Source organism: Apodemus sylvaticus, chromosome 2 (assembly GCF_947179515.1).
Source record: "Apodemus sylvaticus chromosome 2, mApoSyl1.1, whole genome shotgun sequence".
Taxonomy (NCBI): domain Eukaryota; kingdom Metazoa; phylum Chordata; class Mammalia; order Rodentia; family Muridae; genus Apodemus; species Apodemus sylvaticus.
In genome coordinates this window covers 6,481,373-6,504,268 of record NC_067473.1, presented here as the reverse complement: position 1 = coordinate 6,504,268, position 22,896 = coordinate 6,481,373, and the positions used below count along the sequence as shown (strand labels likewise).

The 22,896-nt window shown below is 42.0% G+C and overlaps 2 protein-coding genes across 21 annotated transcripts in view; one reads left to right on the top strand and one right to left on the bottom strand.

Moving 5' to 3' along the window:
* Kmt2e (lysine methyltransferase 2E (inactive)) overlaps nucleotides 1–11,245 on the top strand; it is a 70,683-nt gene extending 59,438 nt beyond the window's left edge. For 3 of the 5 annotated variants that reach the window (XM_052173060.1, XM_052173058.1, XM_052173059.1), the window contains 11 exons: nucleotides 418–726; nucleotides 3,400–3,654; nucleotides 3,819–3,963; nucleotides 4,398–4,648; nucleotides 4,969–5,025; nucleotides 5,149–5,712; nucleotides 6,717–7,006; nucleotides 7,697–7,785; nucleotides 7,887–8,012; nucleotides 8,159–8,244; nucleotides 8,930–11,245. In XM_052173060.1, coding sequence (XP_052029020.1) covers nucleotides 418–726; nucleotides 3,400–3,654; nucleotides 3,819–3,963; nucleotides 4,398–4,648; nucleotides 4,969–5,025; nucleotides 5,149–5,712; nucleotides 6,717–7,006; nucleotides 7,697–7,785; nucleotides 7,887–8,012; nucleotides 8,159–8,244; nucleotides 8,930–10,447 — 3,690 coding nt within the window. In that variant the 3' untranslated portion in view covers nucleotides 10,448–11,245. The remainder of the gene's footprint in view (nucleotides 1–417; nucleotides 727–3,399; nucleotides 3,655–3,818; nucleotides 3,964–4,397; nucleotides 4,649–4,968; nucleotides 5,026–5,148; nucleotides 5,713–6,716; nucleotides 7,007–7,696; nucleotides 7,786–7,886; nucleotides 8,013–8,158; nucleotides 8,245–8,929) is intronic. The other 2 variants (XM_052173061.1, XM_052173062.1) reach the window with 2 other exon arrangements.
* A 2,365-nt stretch (nucleotides 11,246–13,610) lies between these two features.
* The window catches only part of Srpk2 (SRSF protein kinase 2), a 178,298-nt gene continuing 169,012 nt past the window's right edge, over nucleotides 13,611–22,896 (bottom strand). For 15 of the 16 annotated variants that reach the window (XM_052173063.1, XM_052173070.1, XM_052173072.1 and 12 more), the window contains one exon: nucleotides 13,611–15,243. In XM_052173063.1, the coding sequence (XP_052029023.1) occupies nucleotides 15,059–15,243 (185 nt within the window). In that variant the 3' untranslated portion in view covers nucleotides 13,611–15,058. The remainder of the gene's footprint in view (nucleotides 15,244–22,896) is intronic. The other variant, XM_052173077.1, reaches the window with a different exon arrangement.

The following is a 22,896-nucleotide window of genomic DNA, read 5'->3' as shown; positions in this document are numbered from 1 at the left end:
ACCAGAAGCTGGGTAGTTGAGGGACACTGCTGCAGGCCTTCTGACTTGGACTCAGTCTCCAGCACCCAAGTGGCTGAAGGAGAGAAGCAGCTCCCACGGGCTGGCCTCTGGCCTTTCAACACACACACACAAAAACATATACTTTTTGTTTGTTTTTGTTTTTCCCGAGATGGGGTTTCTCTATGTAGTCCTGGCTATCACGAAACTTACTCTGGACAGCAAGCTGTCTTCAAACTCAGAGATCTGTCTACCTTTGCCTCCTGAATATTGAGTTCAAAGGAGTGACCACCAAACCCAGGCTAAAATACATACATTTTAAAAGGATTCTGGAAACCTAGTTTTTAAAGTAGATAATGCTGTATTTCAACATACATATATCTATAAACATCAGAAGTCCCACTGTTGTGTTTTGAATAGGAACAAGTAAAAGAAGAAACTGCTATCAAACCAACCGCTGCCAAAGTGAATAGAACTAAGCAGAGAAAAAGCTTTTCTCGTAGTAGGACTCACATTGGACAGCAGCGTCGGAGACACAGAACCGTCAGCATGTGTTCAGACATACAGCCATCTTCTCCTGACATAGAAGTTATGTCACAACAGAATGATATTGAAAATACTGTACTTGCTATAGAACCAGAAACGGAAACTGCAGTAGCAGAAATCATTACTGAAGCGGAAGTTCCAGCACTTAATAAATGTCCCACAAAGTACCCCAAAACAAAGAAGGTATGCGTCCTAACGACAATAGGCACTGTTGCAACCAGTGTCTCCTAGCTGCATGATATCTTAAAAATTCAACCTACACCCTATAATGATCTAATCGTCATTTTTACACTTGCAGATATTTGACTAAGTACCAAACTGTCAAGAATATTAAGTTTGTATTATGAAGATTAAATATATGAACACCTTTAGCATTGTAGTTCATGATTTCTCTAAGGAGGTCTACCTATGCATAAAATATTCATTTCTCTGAAACTGGCTTAGCATACATCCTTTCTCCCATGCCTAGGGATCTAATCCAGGGCCTTGTAAATGACAGGCAGGCACTAGAACCCCAAGCCACGCCCCAGATCTTCATTGTTTCTACATTTTACAGTTACTTTATGTAGGTACATGATAAGAACTAAATATGAAAAAGTTTGTGATTTCATTACAATGTACTAAGAATATAGATTCAGGAGTGTTTTCATTTGTGTGCTTGTGTCAGTGTGCACATGTCGGGTTGTAGGAGTCAGTTCCCTCTTAAACTGAGTGGATTCCAGGTAGAGCAAACACCCTTATCTACTGAGCCGCCTATCTCACTGAGCTCCTTAGATTTATGAGGAAGGATCAGTATCACATCAGATTACTAATAAAAAGCATTGAAAACTGTCAAAGCTGAGACAATTTACAGAATACTGCTTATAAATTTGATCAACTTGAGCTTTTCAGCTTAAAAGTAATAGCATAGTCTTAGAGGCTGCTGTTTTCATCCAAGTAAATGACAACATATAGGGACAAGTGACTTAGAACCTAAACCTCTTTTTCTTACCTAATTTCATACAGTTTTTTAGGCAGGCTGCTAAATAATGATAAGTTTGCTTAAGGAATTCTGGGATCACTATAATGTTTCACTCAAAGCCTGTATACTATATTGCCTTAAATGAAGTGAATACTTGCTTTTGATAGTAAGTATATTGCTTAGCCACATTTGGAAGGGAAAAAATTAAATTTCTTTTTTGAAATGAAAAATACTTGAATTTTTAAACTATTTTTCTCAAGTACAAATACCACACTTTTATATTTGTTAAATATAAAATGTAAATATTTGCTAAAATATAAATACTTGTTTAAAACAAATTGTGTTATTTACAGCATTTTATCATTTAGTGCTAAAATATGAATTCCTAAAGATGCTATTGTTTAATAATACATAGAATATGTCCTATGTCCTACAAAGGTACATAAAAGAAATTATACATACAGGAAAAGGGAGAGGGATGCAAAACTGCTTTGAAATTAAGTACTATGAATGAATGAAAATAAGGACTATATATGAATGCACACATTCAGTACTTGTTCAAGAACTCACATTTAAGCTAGGAAATGAAAAACCTCAATTATAAAAAATAATGTTCCGGGGCTGGAGAGATGGCTCAGTGGGTAAGAGCACCGACTACTCTTCCAAAGGTTATGAGTTCAAATCCCAGCACCCACATGGTGGCTCACAACCATCCTTAAAGAGATCTGATGCCTTCTTCTGGTGTGTCTGAAGACAGCTACAGTGTACTTACATATAATAAATAAATCTTTAAAAAAAAAAATAATGTTCCTAAGTACCTAATTTTTTTTAAAAGGTGAGGAATCATTACTCTTTAGGACCAGGTATGTTCAGGTAGCCAGGAGAGACTAGGTTATGAGGTCTGGGGTGTGGCTCAGTAGAACAGCCCTTGCCTAGCGGGTGCAAGGCCCTGGGTTCAGTCCTAAGCATTTCCAAAAGAGCAACAATAAAAGCTGCATTATATAAAAGGTGCATGGTAAACTTTCAAAGGCTAGGATCTTCAAGAGGTATTTCAAACCTCAAGAAATGTCAGTGTGGACATACTTCTTTTATCTATTTGCTGACCTCATCTCTAGGCAACTGTGATGGGCACCTTGGCTAAAAAAGCACTGCTTAAGAGTATCAGACTTTCCTAACCAAACAGTTTCATGTAAAATACTAAACAACATATCTAAATTGTTTGTGGTACTTGTTGGTATCTCCTAGATTTTACTATATCAAAAAAAAATTTGTTTTAAAAGTCCCTTTTCTTTTTTTCCTTTGAAACAGTCTGGCTATGTAGTGCTATTCGCCAGGTACTTACTATGAGGCCCAGGCTGGACTCCACTTCTGTCAGTCCTCCTGACTCAACCTTGGATTATAGGCAGTGTACCACCATAACCTGCCAAAATTAGTGGGGTTTTGTAATACATTTTTTACATATATTCATGTATTTTTCCCTATAAAATATTATATAATAATCCTTAGAATAACAGTAAGAAAATGAAAATACTGATTAGTGGGGTTTCTTCTTCACCACATGAATAATTTTTTGTTAAAGATTACTATTAATTATACGTGTGTGTCTGTCCGTGGGTTATATTGAGTGCAGGTACTCATGTAGATGCCCTGGGGCTGGAGTTACAGGCGGTTGTGAGCCCTGATACGGGTGCTGGGAACCGAACTTGGGTCCTCTCTCCAAGAGCGATACGTGCTCTTAACCTCTGAGCCATCTCTCCAGCCCTATGATGGGAATAACCTAAATTACCCAACTGATCGTCTTAGACGATGTGCCAATATCTAATTTGATATTAGAATATTCTGTAGTGGAATATGTGCAATTACTATATAGTGATCCAAATGTTTCTGTTCTCTAGCACTTGGTCAATGAATGGTTAAGTGAGAAGAATGAGAAGACAGGAAAACCTTCAGACAGCCTTTCAGAAAGGCCTCTGCGCATAACTACAGATCCAGAGGTGTTAGCTACACAGCTCAATTCTTTGCCAGGTCTCACTTACAGCCCCCATGTATACTCTACTCCTAAGCATTATATTAGATTTACATCACCATTCCTTTCGGAAAAAAAGAGAAGAAAAGAAACTACTGAAAACATTTCTGGCTCATGCAAAAAGGTAAACTTTTCTTTGGATATAAAAATCTAGGAGAAGCCAAATGCAAATCTCAATCCTTACTACAGCTCCTCACAGTGAGATGCTTTTGTGATCAGCTTTGCAGTTATAGGCTATCTAAACAGCTGCAAACTCATCCTTATTCATTTATTTCTTGTTTTATTCAGCGATGGTTGAAGCAAGCCCTGGAGGAAGAAAATTCAACAATTTTACATAGATATCATTCATCTTGTCAGGAAAGGCCCAGGAGTCCTACAGTTAATGGTGAAAGTAAAAGCCCACTACTGCTCAGTGACAGTGGTTCCCTCCCAGGTACTGCTGCTGTTCAGTGGTGGGGAGTGTGAGGAACTGCGGCGGGCAGGCGGGCGGGCGGGCGGGCGGGCGGGCGGGGGCAGCTTTGAAGAGACGACCACAGCTACAGGCTTTCTCTTTCTGCTCCGCAGACTTTCTGCATGAAGAACGTTGTAAAACCATAGTTGGAAATTCTGTTAGTGTGGGGCTAGCTGCTTAGACATCAGTTACAGTAACATCAGTATTATAAGACTTCTTTATGACTTCTAGGTTTCAAGCAAGAAAATATTTGCTAGCACTGAAACTTTTGGGGGTTTAGGGGAGATTTCACGTTAGTAACATTAAGAAAATATACATTCTTTAGTTGGGAAGTGAAAGTAATATTAATTACTGTATCTGATATCATAGCAAATATCAGCAGTATGATCTCTTATAGATTATTATTTCATCAACAGATTTAACCACACCACTTAAAAAACGAAGACTTTACCAACTGTTAGATTCTGCTTACTCAGAAAGCTCCACTCCTACCCCTTCCCCATATGCTACTCCAACGCACACAGATATCACTCCTACAGACCCAGCCTTTGCCACCCCCCCACGGATCAAGTCAGATGATGACACTTACAGAAATGGGTATAAACCCATATATTCACCAGTGACCCCAGTGACCCCTGGTACACCGGGAAACACCATGCACTTTGAGGTGAGAAATTGGGGGCATAAAACTGTTCATTTCTGGGACTGAGTGTTTATCAAATTCTTTCAGTAAAAACCTCTCCCAGCCCTATTAACTAGTGTGATAAGAAACTGAGAGAAAATTGGGAATCTACAATTATATAAATATAGCTTTTGATTTTGTGCCACAGTGAACATTTTTTGTTTGTATTATGTATAGCAACCTAAAGCAAATGTCTTCTACACAGCTTAAATCTAAAATCTGTCATCAGTTTTTTTTGTTTTAATTCATGTGTACAAACTAAAGTTTGTTGTATTTTAATTCCTAATTTTATTACTTTTATGTAGAATATTTCTTCCCCAGAAAGTTCTCCAGAAATAAAGAGATGCACTTACAATCAAGAGGTAAGGACTTATCAAAAGATGCATTTGCTGATTTTCTCTAATATTATTTTGCTTAAATTGCTGCTAAATAGTAATCTGTCCCTAACTGGCATTGTTTGATTCCCCTCTCTACCACCACCACAGGGATATGACCGACCTTCAACCATGCTAACATTGGGGCCTTTTAGAAATTCCAATTTAACTGAGCTGGGCCTGCAGGAAATAAAGACTATTGGTTATACTAGCCCCAGAAGCAGGACTGAGGTGAACAGGCCTTGCCCAGGGGAGAAGGACTCTGTGTCAGACCTTCAACTGGGACTCGATGCAGTCGAGCCAGCTGCCTTACAAAAGACCATGGAAACACCAGCCCATGACAGGACTGAGCCCAGCAGTCAACTGGATTCGACCCACTCTGGTCGAGGCACAATGTATTCATCGTGGGTAAAAAGTCCTGACAGAGCAGGAGTTAACTTCTCAGTAAACTCCAACTTGAGGGACTTGACACCCTCTCATCAGTTGGAGACTGGAGGCGGCTTCCGAGTAAGTGAGTCCAAGTGCCTGATGCAGGATGACACTAGAGGCATGTTTATGGGAGCCGCTGTCTTTTGTACTTCTGAAGATGGGCTTGCCTCTGGTTTTGGACGGACTGTTAATGACAATTTGATCGACGGGAGTTGCACGCCCCAGAATCCACCTCAAAAGAAAAAGGTTATAATTTAACAATTTATAGTCTTTTTAATAGTGGGTTTGTTTTTTGTTTTTTGTTTTTGTTTTTTTTTTTTTTACCGTTTTCTTAAGGGTTATTGGTAGTTACAGCATGTTTTATAGGAAGCATTTTGTAACTTAGTTATGTAAGTTAAGGTTTTCATACATATATTTTTAAGTTTTTGTAAATAATCTGATGTTCCTAAGAAAGTAAATATTATGGTGATATGACTTCTAAGAAATGTAGTCTGAGATAAAAGCCTCAAAATGATTTTTTTCATGAAGCAAGTAACTTTTAAAAATAAACACCTCCACCAAAGTAATAGGTAGATAATACTTACTCTTATTTCTCTTATTTTACATTGAGCAGGCAGCCTTGGAGAGAAGAAATGCCTCTTCAGCATCATAATACTTACAGTATTTAGGCCATGGATGTAAGAGTATTTTCAAAGTATGATACTGCTTGATCAGATTCTATCTTAATACAGAAGTATCTAATCTTGACATAGTTAGAATGCCTTATTTTTCAAGAATGGGAGAACAGCACTTGTTTGTTTGATAGGCTTAACTGCATATAAGTCAAAGCATTTTAGTGATATGTGCTTTTAATTTTTATAACAGAGTCCAGTTGGCAACTTTGTGGGAAGCAATGTAGTATAGTGGAAAGAGCACGGGCTTTCAAATAAGACCTAGGTTCGAATCCCGGCTCCAACACTCACCAGCTGTGTGACCTGGAGTGAGTGAGTTACTCAATTTCCTCATCTGTAAAATGGGGATGATAATATACCTATTTCTTAGGGTTGTTGTGAGGATTAATGTATATAAATCATCTAAAATACAATGCCTGACATATAGTAGGCATTTAATAATTGTTAATTATTTATGGAAAATTCAATTATTTTATAATTTTTCTAATATAAATGCTGCAGTATCCTTTTAAAAAAAAGAATAATTGATTCTGATACACAAACAAGAATAAAAGATTTACTTTTTCTTTCTTGTTTAAGGTTTCTCTATTAGAATACCGTAAGAGACAACGTGAAGCTAGGAAGAGTGGTTCTAAGCCAGAGAACTTTGCTTTGATTAGTGTATCACCTCACCCCAGTGGGAGCCTGGGCCACAGTGGCGATGGGTGCTGCGTTCCCAGCAGTGACAACGGGGAGCAGGCAGAAAACCACACTAGCTTGCCTTTACCACCACCAACCGCCGCTTATAATGCCTCTTCTGAAGAAGGCAGCAGTAACTGCCCTGTTAAAGACGCCAATTCCAGTGAGAAGAAAGACCCAGAAGTTCAGTGGTAAGCCCCTTCCACAATGTGCCACTGTGCAAGGAGAAACAAACAAACAAACTGTTAGACGATTATTCTTCCTGTTTGCTGTTTGGAGTGGTAAACAGACAGTGGTTCATAACCTCAGAAGCCTGTTGCCGTGAAGATCTCATTTCTTCATCTGAGCCATGTAAATATTCCTTCCTACAGAACTTGTCACCCCTGACAGTGTCCTATAGTTTACCTCCCCTACCAGTTAACTCTGGCTGAGAAGCAGTTGTACTGTTTCAATGAGAGCGCGGCAGCGGTGGGCATGGCCGCTCTGTGAAGGACGGACGGCTCAGGCCTCACTGCTCGCTTACCGCTCTCACACGAGGCGTTTGGATTCTGTTGGAGGGTTTGTTCCCTTTGGCAGCCTAACATGTCCTTAAAAATGTTAACACAGTATTTCCAGTTTACCCTTCTTTTCAAACCAAGAAATTGCCAAAGACAAATGTTAGTCTGATTTCTTTGAGTAAAAACAGTAACAAAAAAAAAAAAAAAATCTCAGTTTGCCGAGTGGTTAGCAATATGAGAGGCTATTTTCAAAGTTTAATTCCAAAGTTTTGTCCCATTATAGCAAACTCCTTCCTCTGAAGGACATTTTGCTTATTAGGAGACAGAAGAGTTAACCTAGATGGTGGCAGCTTCTCTGACCTGAGGCTGTGTTTTATTTTAAAGGACTGCCTCCACTTCAGTGGAACAAGTGAGGGAGAGAAGTTACCAGAGGGCTTTACTGCTCAGTGACCACCGCAAGGACAAAGACAGTGGTGAGTGCGCCCGCTTCTGCTCTCCCAGCTGCTTCTGCCCGTTGGTGCTCTGCTCCCCGTGAGCTAACGTTCTCTCTGGGTCTGCTGTGCTTCCTCCCTAGGGGGAGAGTCTCCATGTGTCCCATGTTCACCGAGTCATGTTCAGTCCTCACCTTCATCTCATTCACATCACCTCCCCCAGGCGCACGCTCAGAGCCTAGCCCCGCCTTTGAGTGAGCTTGTGGCAGGTCAGTAAGCAGATGACCTATCATGGCAGTTATTTTAAAGAGCTTTACAGCAAGACAAAGAACTGTGTTTACAGCGAGCACTCTGTCTCCAAGAGGCAGTACGTCTTGTAATCTTACATCTACTGTAGATTTCTTCTTCCTTACAGACCCTGATCCTGAAGGCACAGAAGCCACAAGTACAAGTCCGTGCCCATCCCCTGACACTTCTCAGAGCCCTTCCAGAACAAGCCAGGTAACCGCACTGACCTCTCAAGTCTGCCACTCATAAAAGCTGACGGAACACCAGGCTTTTTCCCTGCTACATCACGTGTTAGCTTGTGATTGCTATGCTTTCTCTTGCTGTTTTCTCACTCTTAAATGTTGAGCTGTGACAGACAACCCTGGCTTAACTTTGCAGTTCTCAAAGTACCCTTCCATAGTTGGCATTTCTCACTCAAGTTTTACTCCTGTCTGCAGGGGATACTCTTTAGGACCAGGCAAGCAGCACCCCCTATGTCAAAGTTCAGGTGACATTCATCCAGAAGTGCTCTCCATCCTGGTCTGCAGACCACTGTAAACTTGAGTGCCATACTGGAAGTGAAAAAAGGATTTTAAGGCTAAGTGGTTTAATGAACAGTTTTTGTTTATCCAAAGCAGTTTATCTTCAGTTGAGTAAAGATGCTAAGTTTTAAGGTTGTCAGATGCTGAAAGACAGTTGTTTGAAGAAAATGCAAAATAGGACCATAAATTCCCCTTTGGCTATCTTCTTCAGAAGCTAGAGAATTCAGTGTAAGCTTATTCAACTGGAAGACCTTACACAGTCTACTGAGAAAACTTACCTACCCTTGTCGTCCTTGTACTGCTTCCTGCCCTCTTATTAAGTAACATTAAATTCCAGTAAAATTTTCTCATGGAATTTCTTTTTCTTTCCTTTGTAGCCTGGTTCACCAGGGCCAATCAATCCTGCTCAGTCACATGGGAAAATACTCACAAAACCAGATTCCCACTGGGAGGCAACTGCCATTGTATCAGAAGCTGAGAACAGCCTTCACCTAAAACCAGAGCTTCAGCAAAAACAGCTGTCAAGTAACACCCCAGCACTTTCAAAGAACCACCCTCCTCAGGCCCATGTTCGAAATGCAAACGATCAACTTCCGCAAAAGCTGCCTTCTGCACCGACAAAGTTGCACTGTCCTCCGTCACCTCACACAGAAAACCCTCCCAAGTCCTCCACGCCTCACACCCCTGTGCAGCATGGTTACCTCTCCCCAAAGCCTCCTTCACAGCACTTAGGATCTCCCTTCAGGCCTCACCACTCACAGTCACCTCAAGTTGGAACTCCTCAACGAGAGACTCAGAGAAATTTTTATCCAGCGGCACAGAACCTTCAAGCTAATACTCAGCAGACAACTTCTGGAGCATTATTTACCCAGACACCCTCAGGACAATCTTCAGCTACATACAGTCAGTTCAACCAACAAAGTCTCAACAGCACGGCACCACCCCCTCCACCCCCTCCACCCCCTTCATCATACTATCAAAACCAGCAGTCCTCTGCAAACTTTCAGAATTATAATCAGCTAAAAGGTAGTCTTTCCCAACAAACTGTGTTTACATCTGGACCAAATCAAGCACTTCCTGGCCCCACAAGCCAGCAATCAGTTCCTGGACACCATGTTACTCCAGGGCATTTTCTGCCCTCTCAAAACCCCACCATTCACCATCAAACTGCTGCTGCTGTGGTCCCGCCCCCGCCCCCGCCTCCACCTGCTCCAGGACCACACCTCGTCCAGCAGCCAAACGCGCATCAGCAGCACTCTGTAGCACATGTAGTTGGGCCAGTTCATGCTGTCACCCCTGGGTCACACATTCACTCTCAAACTGCTGGACACCATTTACCACCACCGCCTCCACCTCCTGGTCCTGCCCCACATCACCATCCACCGCCCCATCCTTCCACAGGACTGCAGAGTCTACAAGCACAACACCAGCATGTAGTAAACTCAGCACCACCGCCACCGCCGCCGCCGCCACCACCTCCAGCCAGTGTTCTGGTTTCTGGGCATCACGCAGCATCAGGTCAAGCCTTACACCACCCGCCTCATCAAGGACCTCCACTTTTTCCTGCAAGTGCTCATCCAGCTGTACCACCGTATCCCTCCCAAGCCACACATCATGCCACTTTGGGACCGGGACCCCAACACCAGCCTTCCGGAACAGGGCCACATTGTCCATTACCAGTTGCAGGTCCTCATCTCCAGCCCCAAGGGCCAAACAGTATTCCAACACCTACTGCTTCAGGGTTCTGTCCTCATCCTCATCCTGGCTCTGTGGCCCTGCCACATGCGGTGCAAGGACCTCAGCAGGCATCTCCAGTGCCTGGACAAATTCCAATTCACAGAGCACAGGTGCCACCGACATTTCAAAACAATTACCACGGTTCAGGGTGGCATTAAAATGGACTCCAATAACATTTTTTAAAATGTTCTGTAAGATAAACTGTATATTTCATATGTACCTGTTAAGGTACTTTTTAAAGCTTGTACATGAAACTTTGTATAAAAAAACAAAAACAAAACAAAAAAACAAAACAAAACCAAACACCAGTGCTCTTTCATTGTATCTTTCCCATTTTTGCTTTTTACACTTCCTTCTGAAATGTGCTCTTAAGCCAGCTGTAGGTATCTTTATTTTGTAAGTGAACATTCCAACTGTTTTTCTGACCATAGATCTGATGCTTCATGACCTTTAAATTTCATTGTTGCAGTTAAATTCATTTAGTGAATATTTTCTGTATTATTTTATACATATGCATTAAGTATACAGCTAAAGAAAGCACTAAGGGTTTTCTTTTCTTTTTTTTTTATGGTCAGCAGTTCGAGTGCATCTTAGGTCTGAAAATGCAATACAGGTTTTTATAATTTGGTGTGGACATGGCTCATTTTGTTTTATCAGTTTTTTGCAAGCAAAATGTAATTTAATGTATAGATAATTTCTAGTGTCTCCTGACAGACTGTAAATACTGCATTTCTTTGCGTATATAATTGCTTCCCACGCTTTTCATTTGGTATATAGCATTGTACATATGGCGAGTCTTTTGCAAAAGTGTGATCTCTGTGAAAGTAGTACAGTACATGACCTTTCCTTTTTATTTCAAATATGCTGTCACATTGAAGCACTGGTTGGGCATTTTAATTCATGTTAATAAACCACAATTATGTCAGTTTTACTAAATTGTTCTGTACAACTTCTGAGATTGAGGTCTGCTTAATGATTTTTACAAAAGTTACGTCAGATACAATTTGTAAGTAAAGAACCATCCACTTTCTTCAGTAGCTGCCCCCTCAGCTGCACTGTAGGCCACTGGCAGCCAGTCTGGTGGGTCCACGGGCCTCTCTACCGCTCACCTTTCTTTAGGAGCACGAGTCGGAGTCACGGGAAATTAAACAGCCACACTTTATGACTTAGCCAACAATCTAAGAATCTAACATTCTAATACGACATCAATCCACATTATCAATGCATTCCATACCGTACAGTTGCACACTGCAGTTTAATGCAATTTGAAAAGGCGTAATTTACTTAAAACAGGAGGAGATTTAATTTGTACAGTTTACTGAAATACCTCCACCTAACAAAACAGATATGAAAATGTAATGTTTAATATTAGCTTTAGGGCTTTTTTAAGTTGTAGAAAATAGATCTCTCTAAACAGTAGAAAATAGATCTCTCTAAACAAAACCAAGGGGGAAAGAAAGGTATTACTCTGAAATACATCAAATAGAATGAAGAGGGTTTCCGTGAATATTTTATTACTGAAAGAAGATACATCAGTTGTGACTTTTTTTAAATTACCAGCTTCTGCTGTCTACCTAGGAATGGTTCTATTTACCACCTTCCAAACATGTGACACAATTGGGCCCAGTCTATAAATTTTATGCATCAGGAAAAACATCAAATTCTAAAAATTAAATTTGTTAGTGACTTAAATCATGTTTTTATCATTTAATTCCCATTTGAAAATTAACTGATGGTATTCAAGAATACAGTTCATTTAGGACTTAATAAGTTTTTGAAGACCAGCAGTTACCTTGCCATTTTTGACTTGCCAATATTCTCCTTAGAATGTTTACTAAAATCTTTAGTCTGAAAATTAGATAGGTTCACATTGTCCATCCTTAACAATTTCAGACAGACCAAAGAAACAGCAATATTCATCCTTAAAATCACAATATTCATCCTTGTCCACAGACTCAAAGTAGCCAGCTATGTAAGTAATTCATAATGAAAGCTCTTGTGCAGACTGTAAGACATTAACTATAATCTTTAATGGTACACTCTACAAACTTTTAATTCAGAGAGAAAGTGTGTGTGTGTGTGTGTGTGTGTGTGTGTGTGTGTGTGGTGGGAGAAGGTTGGCAGGCCTAGGTAGGTGGATCTCTTAGTCCTTGCCTCACAAAACAAGAAGAAAAGAAAAATAATCCAAATGTGTTTTCTATTCCAATGAAAGGTTTTTTTTGTTTTTTTGTTTGTTTGTTTGTTTTTACCTCATGCCTGTTAAGTTATGCATGGTGCAGGGAATATGGAAAAACAAGCAGATCTCACCTAAAAAGTATATTTCTTTCAAACTCCCTAATACTTTTTCTCTGGACGGTTTTACCAATTTTTAGATTAGCTATTTCTGAATCTGTTAAAGTCACATAAAAGACCCACTGCTTGTAATTTTCCATGAATATTTCACAGGGTCTTTTCACTAAAAAGACTTGAGTTGGCTATACTGTTCCAAACAGCCAATGACTCACTTTAAGCTTTTATTCTTTTCTTCCTAGGTTTTTGGTACGGGACCTCACTATATAGCCTTGGGAGGCCTGGGACTTATGCAGACCTGGCTGGCCTCAGAGATCTTCCTGCCTCTGCCTCCCAAGTGCTGAGCTCAAAGGAGTATACCACAACACCCAACCTTTACATGTATTCTTTAGCACCATGCTACCAAGAATCTGATATAACCATATGGTATCCAATCACAAAAGAGTATTCTAGAACTACCTGTATATTGTAAACTAGTTAGGGTATTAATAGAAAATTGATATTCTAGCTTCCTTTTCCAACTTGACATTTCTAACCGCATTAGACAAACTTCATTCAAATGATAAAAGTTCTTTCAGAGGTAGGGAAAATATAAACATACTCTGGTTCTTATAGGAATGTTTATAGAAATTATGACTTTAGAGCCACCATCTGTCATAGGCTCTATAAGGAAACCCACAGCCTCGTTAGAAAAACACCGCATGCATAGCTTAGGAATGAGTGGCATCTTCTATCTCACTACAGTGTATGATATAATAATGTTAACTCCTAAGAGGGATATGTCTTGTCCCCAGAGGGAAAGATGGGTGGAAAAGGGGGAGGAAACCATTGCACTTTTGATGAAACACTGATAAAAAGGAACACCCACATTGTAGATAATGAAGCCACAACTAAAGCCTCATTCATAAGACCCATTCTGCCCTATGTCATAGCCTCTGACAAGCCGCACCTCTTTTAGCTTGGCTGACACTCTACCAAGAGCAAATGTTTGTTGATTCTCTCTTCAAATACAGGGCAATAACCAAGGCAATGTCTGGAAAAACACCCCAAAACACTTTAATTCTTAAGACAAGTGCAAGCACCCCAAACAAAGGATTATTGTTACAACACTTGTTAGCTTTTCACAATCTAATTATTGCAAAGGCATATGAATAAATGTTAATGGACAAAGTCAAGAAAAACGAGGCACCTTAATGAATAAAAATTTTTTAAAAAAAGACATTCAATCCACTGACTTCTAAAAGAGGCTAAATACACCTCCTATGTTACATTCTAAAATAGTATTGCCTACTAATAATGGTTTGTATCCTGGATTCTACAGTTAATTTTAAGGAAATGCATAAACTAAAACTGTATGCGGTCTACAAAGGGGAACTGACCTTCTCATTCATGGGGAGTACCGAAAAGGCTAGCAAGGGAAGCTGCTGTAGTAGGAGAAGCTGCCTACAGAGCGGGCATGGTTCAGTTACCTTTCCGCTGGGAGGCGTGTGCTCAGCGTGCAAGGTCGCTGTTACCTTTAAGCTGGGAGGAGTGCTCTGTCCGCTGCGTTGCAAACTGTATAAGCCACACCTTGTGTTTTAAACAAACACGATCATGCTTTTCCAAAAATATATTATTTTTTTCATTCCACACACTGAACAAATTTCTCTGTCCACTTTACCTATTTAACTTAGAGTGCTGGTGAGAGGCGTCACTACATGGGTTGGGCCATCACATTTTAAGTGGAAATGATTGATACTTTTAACAGAGTTTTAAAAAATATTCAAAATACAAATGGAACTGCTAGATTCCAGTGTCAAATTTTTAACGTTTTTCCCCCTTTAAAGTGCCACAGAGGGCATGGCATCTAATCCAGAACCACTTGGGCTGCCATGGAATGAAAAGTTTGCACAGCTTTTTGAAGCAGTGGAAATCTGCAGCATGCAATGTAGGCTAAAAAGCACTCAGGACTGGGCAGCTTTTCTGCATGTGAATCCTCACCCCCTATTTATGCAAATTAATAGTTACATACACTATAATACAGGAATGATTTCCCTTTGCCTGAAGATAAAATTGTACATTTCCTTGCTATTTCTTGGTTCCAACTTATAATTTCTTAAGATTGTAAATTATATAATACTCAGCTAAAATGTCTTCATAAATAGTTACAGAACCTGCCAAACACAAAAGGGAAAGTAGTTTTCGCTCAAAAAAAAATGACATTTGAATGTCACACAACACAAGAAACAATGCTTAGAGACATGTTATTGTTTCCAGAAGAAAATGGCCAGTAAACTACTTAGCTGAAGACAAAGACCACCCTTCCCCAGGACCATGGTGCACAGGAAGCAAAGTGTCAAACAACAGTACCTCAAAGCAAAACAAAGGTCTGAGGGTGGAGCCAGCTCCCTTGTAATCCTGTTAAAGAATGAGAGCCACTGTTTAGGTCCAATGTACTGGGAAAAATTTGCTAGCTCAGAATGCTATATTTGTAGAATCTGCTAAGAATTCAACCACGGATGTCGAAGGCATTCGCCAGCTGAGGCTCGTTTTTCTGGAACCATCTCTAACATTGGGATCAGGAAATCTGTAAACTGTGCCGCGTCTTCGTGGGGCCAGCCATACTTTTCCACAAGTACATCAAAGAGGCTCCAGGGCTTCAGCTTGGTGATGTGCCGCAGTTCTCCTGCAGAGACAGAGCACACCGTCAGGAAAGCCCCGCACTTGCACATCTCAGGATGTACTTGATCCAGACAGACTTTTTTTCACTGAAGCAGGCAATTTATCTCTCAAAACCTTATGGAAACCACAAAGAAAGCTAGATTTTCCCCCCTAAGCAAGTCTCATCGAAGAGCTAAAGACTGAGTCGAAGCTAGCTAGGTGGATGTAAAAGGATTAAGTCTGAACAAATCAGCTCTGGGCTTCTTGAAATGCAAAAGCACTGAGAACATTTGCTTCCCACAGGAGCCTTTCACAGCCCGGCTTCCGGGGTGTGGCCAGCTGTCAGCTGGCTTAGGAAACCTGAATGATGCAGACTATTTGAAGTTGTGTTGCTGTATTTTACCACAGGAAGAAAAGGAAGAGTGTGCTTCCATCTCTGGGGCTAACAGGTACACGGCTAGAGTACTTACAGAGCAAAGTAACTTTACGTTGTCTAAATTTAAAGAAACAGCTTCAAGAAGCTACTAGCAATCCAAAACAACTAATTTTTATCTCTACTCATTCGTTGTAAAACATATGACCTCAAGGACAATTTCTTATAAAACCTTAAGTTAAAAAAATGTTCTAATGTATCAGCTGTAGTATAAAAGTATAACTACCCTCAGCTGGGAAGCTCTGACATAGCAGAAAACACACACACACACACACACACACACACACACACACAGAGTAAGTAGTCTTTTTTCTAAATGCCTTTTTTTTTTTTAAAAAAAAAAGTTATTTTTAAGTCAAACTGCCAGATGAGGATAACTGTCATTTGTGTGTGTGGAAAATGTTCACAGAATATCTACAGCTGCCTATAAAGTGGTCTTCTTGAGCAGCCCTCAGAGTGACCCTCTGACTGACAGCTCTTTACCAGGCCTGCAGCGGCACACTGCCAGGCGAGAGGAGACCAGCATTCAAGCCCTGGCACTATGCTGCTGTCTCTTCTTCACTACATGCTGTAGTAGAACCTAGAAAATGCTGGATGACCTGCATCAGAGGTTGGACTATGTCACTCACCTATACAAACCAATTTAGAACCCTCCACACACACATTCCTATTACTAACAAATGTAAAAAGAAAAACAAACAAACAAAAGGAATCATAGCAACCCCCTCCCCACCCCCATAGTCCTTTCCTCTCTCTATACTCTGCAGTGGCCATTCCTGTCTGTCCAGAGAATTACTGCCATGGTATACACAGAATTCTGTAAAGAAACTTTTGGAATGGTTCCTGGTTGAAGGAGGTGAGGTAACACGTGAGAACACAGTTAAGCACTGCTTTGAGACTGGAGATCAGATCTCTAAGTCTAATAAAGAAACAGATTAGCAATTATAAAAGTTGTAAAACTCAGGTCCAAAGGCTGTTGAGATGGGTAAACAGGGCTTGCTCCTAACACTGTGAGCCTGGTGATCCGAGCCTGACCATGTACAGATGGAAAGAGAGAACGACTCCACACGTGTTCCCCCACCTCCACAATGCATTGTGGACCACAAAACCCCACCAAACATACAACACATAAAAGAGCAAAATAATAAAAATTTTAAAAACATTTGAGCAATCACTGACGATATACCCCTCAAACCCCAAAAGTCTAGCTTTGGGGACCTAGTCAAAGGCTATGAATCACGGCTTTTCTCCCCAGTACCCAAATAAGGCCAATATTTAGGGTGTTAGCTAAAAAGCCAAACAATCACAAGACTCATATGGGATAATGCTATGTAGAAAAAGTCTCAAAGCTATGTTTTACAGATAGTCAAAGACTGACTTAAAAATACTTATGAACATGGAAAGTAGGTGCATCAAAACCCAGCTCCTCAGGCCGCAAACGCCCCCCAGATACCTTTCCAGTGGCTGAAGCACACAGACAGTGACTGCCAGCCTCATCCTAACACTTAACGACAGATGCCATTCATTCACACATGACACTCAAGTAAGTTCTCTGGCAAAAGCAGGAGTTCCTTGACATTTAGTGATTGTGCCTTGGCATGACTAAGTTTGCAAATGAAGACAAAGGCTGGCAAGCACTGTGCCAGGACAGAAGCGTCTACCAGGGAACCTGCCAGCTTTTAGGCTAAGATGCTCCAATGAACACCACACTAAGTACATCTGTCCCTTTGTACACAGAGAAACGGGCTCCAGGACTGAACCTTCTCCAACAAACCAAGGATATGCAATGTCCAAAATAAACTAGCATAGCATTTGAATGTACCCTGTGCCTACGAATGCATGCACACGCGCACACATACACAAAAACACACATTACTGTACTCCTTTCCTTTTTGTTTTCTCTTTTTTCTAAAGACATGGTTCTCACTATGTAGCCCAGACTAGCCTGGAATTCACAATCTACTTGCTTCAGTAGACTATAGACTGGCTACAGGTCTCCACCTGCACCCAGGACACACACCAGTCCACTGTTGACACAAAATGAGTACCACAGAAACAATTATGTTCTACTGTTTGGGGAATGGGACAAAGAAAACAGTACACGTTTTTATAAATGCATTTGTGGTCTGATGCTGACTAAATTCTTGGATGTGGAACAAGAGAAACTAGAAGAATCCCCATGTCACCTGTGGAGACGTACACAGAGGGGTGGGGGTGCCCGGGGAAGTACACATCCCAAGTCTAAAACTTGAAACCCTGGAGACAAGCAGGATACAGAAGGACAGGGGTCTCCTCTGATGAGTGACACTCAATGCCAGCTGTGCCCACATTACGTCCCGACCATGTGTACCGACATGTCCCTGAACTAGAAATGAGTTACATGGTTAAACTCAGGTCCAATCTTCCAGATAGTGCATCATGTCAATGTAAATATTCCAAAATCTGAAGAAATCTGAAAGTGGAAACTTCCCATCTCAAGACTTGGACAAGGAATATTCTACTTGTATAATGAAAATTACTTCATATGTATAATAACTGAGTACCAAACTCCTTAAAATTTAAAATCAGGGCTAGAAAAATTCAGCAGTTACGAGCGCTCCTGATTTTTATAGCAGTTTTATATGAAGGCTCAGTTCCCAATATCTACCTGGTGGTTAACAATCATCTACAACTTCAATTTCAGAAAATCAGAATCCCTTTTTTGATCTCTGCAGGCAGCAGGCACATATACGATGCACATAAATACAAGTAGGCAAACCACTCACAGAAGAGACCTTAAACAACAAGGAAAGTCACCTACAACATGTACATGTACACAGCTGCTTTCTGGTGCAGTGTTCGCTCTGCTGCTTGCGAAGCCATCCTCCAGCTGTGTACTTACCGTGCACTGCCTCAGTGGGCTCTGCCCTTCTGGGGCAGAACTGTGTGGGGGAGAGGAGAGTGCGGAAGTAGGCACACTCAAACTGCTCTGGGCCTCTTTCTTTGTTTTCTCTTTCATTGTTTCAGAGTCAACCTATACTCAAAGCTTCAAGGAAGGACCATACCCATCCTCCTGAGAGACTCCAAAGACAGTAAGGCCTCCCTCAAAGGGTCCTCCTGATGTTCCTAAAGCTCTGGGATTTCCACAATTTGTGCAGCTCGGAAACTGAAAAGATGTGAAAATCTTGAGTCTTAAAATGTGAACCACACACCTTGAGCACAGCAGGGCCAGCACAAAGCCTGCCAGCCCCAGTGAACAGATCCTGTATCAACAGCCTGCGCAGCTAATCCTGGAGGTTAAATTTAAAACCCCAATTTCAGCTTCAATATTAAATTAAAAATATGGAATGCAAAGTGGATTAGGATCACACATAATTTTGAGGCCAGCTCTCTGAAATGCTCTGACGACCCTGTGGTGGTGTCAGCAAGGAGATCCAGTATTTCTTTAAAAGTCACTTCCTATAACCCCACACTTCTGCGCAAGGCCTCCTCACCACCTCATGTCACCTCGCATCAGGAGTCTATATTGTTCCATGGAAACTTCTTTACTGCACTCTGACATTGCCAATTGAATTTCATTACATGTTTCCGGTTTTAGAAATGTGTCTTATGTGTATGAGCAGCTAGCTTGTATGCATAATTGTGCACACACGTGTGCCTGGAGCCCACGGAGACCAGAGGAGTGTCATGAATGCCCCGGAACTGCAATCTCAGCATGAGCCATCGTGTGGGCACTCGGAATTAAACAGAGGTCTCCACAAGAACACCACGTGCTCTCAGCTGCTGAGCCGCCCTTCCAGTCTCTTTATTACATCTGTACATGTGTGTTTTATGCATGTGTGTAGAAACACGTGTACCATGCACATGGAAGTCAGCAGCCTGTGTAGGAGGCGTTCTCCTTCCTCTGGGTCCTGAGTCACTCTCAGGCTTGGTGGCAGGCTCATCGTGTAGGTCCTGGACTAACGAAAAGTCGTAGGAGCTAAGTGTGTGGCCGGTCTCCACTGATTTGTGGGTTTTCTCTTTTCTACCCCTCACCCCTCCTGTTTTACCCGCTATCACTAAAGACAAGAGAGAGAAGGAAAGGGGGGAAGAGACTGGTTGATTCTTGAATCTAATTTCTTTCCTTTTGTTTCTTCTTCGAGCACAGGCTGCAGTCATTCCCGAGTGACCAACAACCACCTCTCAGGGCCCTAGCATTTTATATATAGCCTCTGAAAACTTCCCACAATTCCAAATGTCATAAAATCATACAAGTTCTCTGCAGCTGAAAAAACCATACCTCTTCTAGAGAGCACAAGGGAAATCCTAGTCCAAAGCAGCCCTACAGCCCTGCACCTGGGATAAAATGAAAGCACATACAATATTTCTGTTTTTAAAGAAACTAAAATTCTAAAATTATCACTGCAAAGTCAGATTTACATCTGCACACATAGCCAGATGTATCCCAATGAACTTGATAACCCATTTGGGAACAAGTTTAGGTAACCTATCCCCTCTCAGGCATCAGTTTTTGATACAATAAATTCAGTACAATGATGGCTCCATATGATCCAAGGAGCACAGCCCAGGAAGGGCCACAGCCCAGGAAGGGCCACAGCCCAGGAAGGGCCACTGAGGTACTTGCCAATCTCCAGGAGCTGCCCCTCACTCCACAGGAATAGGACAAGAAGCAACCCAGAGTGGCACTGGTTTCCTTCAGGGCCACATTTTAACACTTCTGTCTTCATTTTGGGATAGATCTGACTCTGGAGCTCACACTGGCCTTCAACTCCAAGTGAGCCCCCAACTTTACTCCTATATGCCACACTCTGCTTTCTTAATGGTTTTTGTGGGTTCACAACCCAAGAAATAACCATCAAATTAACATTTATTGGATAGCAGCAGTAACCACACTGCTTGCTCCAAAATCCAGTTTAGATTTTAACTTCTGGACAAGGAGTGACAGAAACTAGCACTGGTTATGCCTTTCTGAATTAGAAGCAAGAGAGAGCCCAGTCAGCTGCATCTGATACTTAATTTTACCCAGGAACCACATTCTCCTCCTCAAAACAGCAGTGCTGGTGGAAATGTCCTCATTCCTAATGACAAAAACCAGAAAAGGACTCCTAGCAAATGATCTTCTGCCTGTTGCAAGCGTGACGCAGAGCAGAGAGCAGTTTTACACTGTGCTTTTGTCTTCCTCAGTGGGCCGTATTACAAAACTGAATGGATAAAAACTGTCCACTGGGCGTGGGCGCATGCATGCCTTCACTCCAGCACTCAGGAGCGAGGGAGGCAGAGCTCCCTGAGTTTAAGGCCAGTCTGGTCTACATTGTCCACTGTTTAAAACAAAGACAAACAGCACTATCTCCTCACTCTTCTAGACATACTTTCACGATGAGCCTTCCCTCTCCTGCTTACAGTAGATTATGTCAAATTCCAAAGTCTCCTCTGACTATCACAGGCATCAAATGCAAACCACCACTAGACTATACAAGCACACTCTGTTCAAGATCTCTGGGCTCTCATGTCCAAAAGAAGAGGAAGTATTCTGGTCACCATAGAAACACCAAACCAAAATTTTCTAGGTCTCCCATTAAAAAGAATGTATAGTATACAGCAGTACAGGCCTGTAATCCCAGCATCTGGGAGACTTCCTGGACAGCATAGTGGTACAGGCCTGTAATCCCAGCATCCGGGAGACTTCCTGGACGGCATAGTGGTACAGGCCTGTAATCACAGCATCTGGGAGACTTCCTGGACGACATAGTGGTACAGGCCTGTAATCACAGCATCTGGGAGACTTCCTGAATGGCATAGTGGTACAGGCCTGTAATCCCAGCATCCGGGAGACTTCCTGGACGGCATAGTGGTACAGGCCTGTAATCCCAGCATCCGGGAGACTTCCTGGACGGCATAGTGGTACAGGCCTGTAATCCCAGCATCCGGGAGACTTCCTGGACGGCATAGTGGTACAGGCCTGTAATCCCAGCATCCGGGAGACTTCCTGGACGGCATAGTGGTACAGGCCTGTAATCACAGCATCTGGGAGACTTCCTGAATGGCATAGTGGTACAGGCCTGTAATCCCAGCATCCGGGAGACTTCCTGGACGGCATAGTGGTACAGGCCTGTAATCCCAGCATCTGGGAGACTGTTCCTGTCCTCCACGCTATTCCTAGTGCTGTCGAAAAGAACCCGAGCTCTTAAGTCCTAGAGGAGGAGTGGTAAAGATAGTTATAGACACACACCCACAAATGTCCAAGGAGAAGCCCCCCCATGTGAATGTGGCCATAATCAAAGCACTGCAGGACAACCACATCTCCCCCAAATCATCCATCTGAGCACCTCATTTGTCAACTGTCATTCAAGGTAGATTCTTCGAATGGGGTAAGAAGAACACCATTGCTGCCTTTGGTTCTGGGATGGAATTCAATAGAAATCAACTTACTGGCTTACAGCTCCATGCCAGCTGAAGAACACAGAGAACCTAGGAGCGCAGCTGGGCACAGTGACTTGTGCCTGTGCGCCCCGCACTTGGAAGGCTGCAGCTGGGGGATCAGGGGATCAAGACCCTGCCTCAAAAAGGAAGAATGGGCTGGAGACAGGACTCAGCAGCAGTCAAGAGAACTGGCTGCCCTGCCAAAGGATCCAGGTACAGTGTATAATACCCGTATGGTAGCTCAAAACCATCTGTAACTCCAATCCCAGGGCATAATGCCCTCTTCTGTAGGCACCACGTATACACATGTACAGAGCACAGGCCAAACACTTATACACATAAAATACTGAGGGAGGGAGATTGCAGTGAGATGGCTCAGCAGATAAAAAGCCTAATGACATGAATTTGGTCCCCAGGAATCACATGGTATGAAGAGAGAAACAACTGAAAATGTGTCCTCTGGTGTCCACATATATACCATGTCACCTATGACCTCCCCAGGAAATAATAAATGTAATTTAAAAAGACAAGGAGAGGAAGAAAGAAAGGGGAGTTAAAAATGAAATAACCTGTACTGAACTCTATGTCCTACTCAAGTGAGTGTGAGTGGTGTGTGTGTGTGTGTGTGTGTGTGTGTGTGTGTAAGCGTGCGTGCGTGCACTGGACAACTGAGGGTGCTTACTTCTTAGGAACCATTTACCTTCTCTTGAGTCCACTGGGGCCTGAAGCTTGACCTGGCCAGCTGGCTGGCTAGAGAGGCCCAGGGTTCCAGTGTTCTGTGTCCACAGCACCAGGATCACAGTGCATGCACCAATACAGCTGGCTTTTTTACGTAAGTACTGGGAT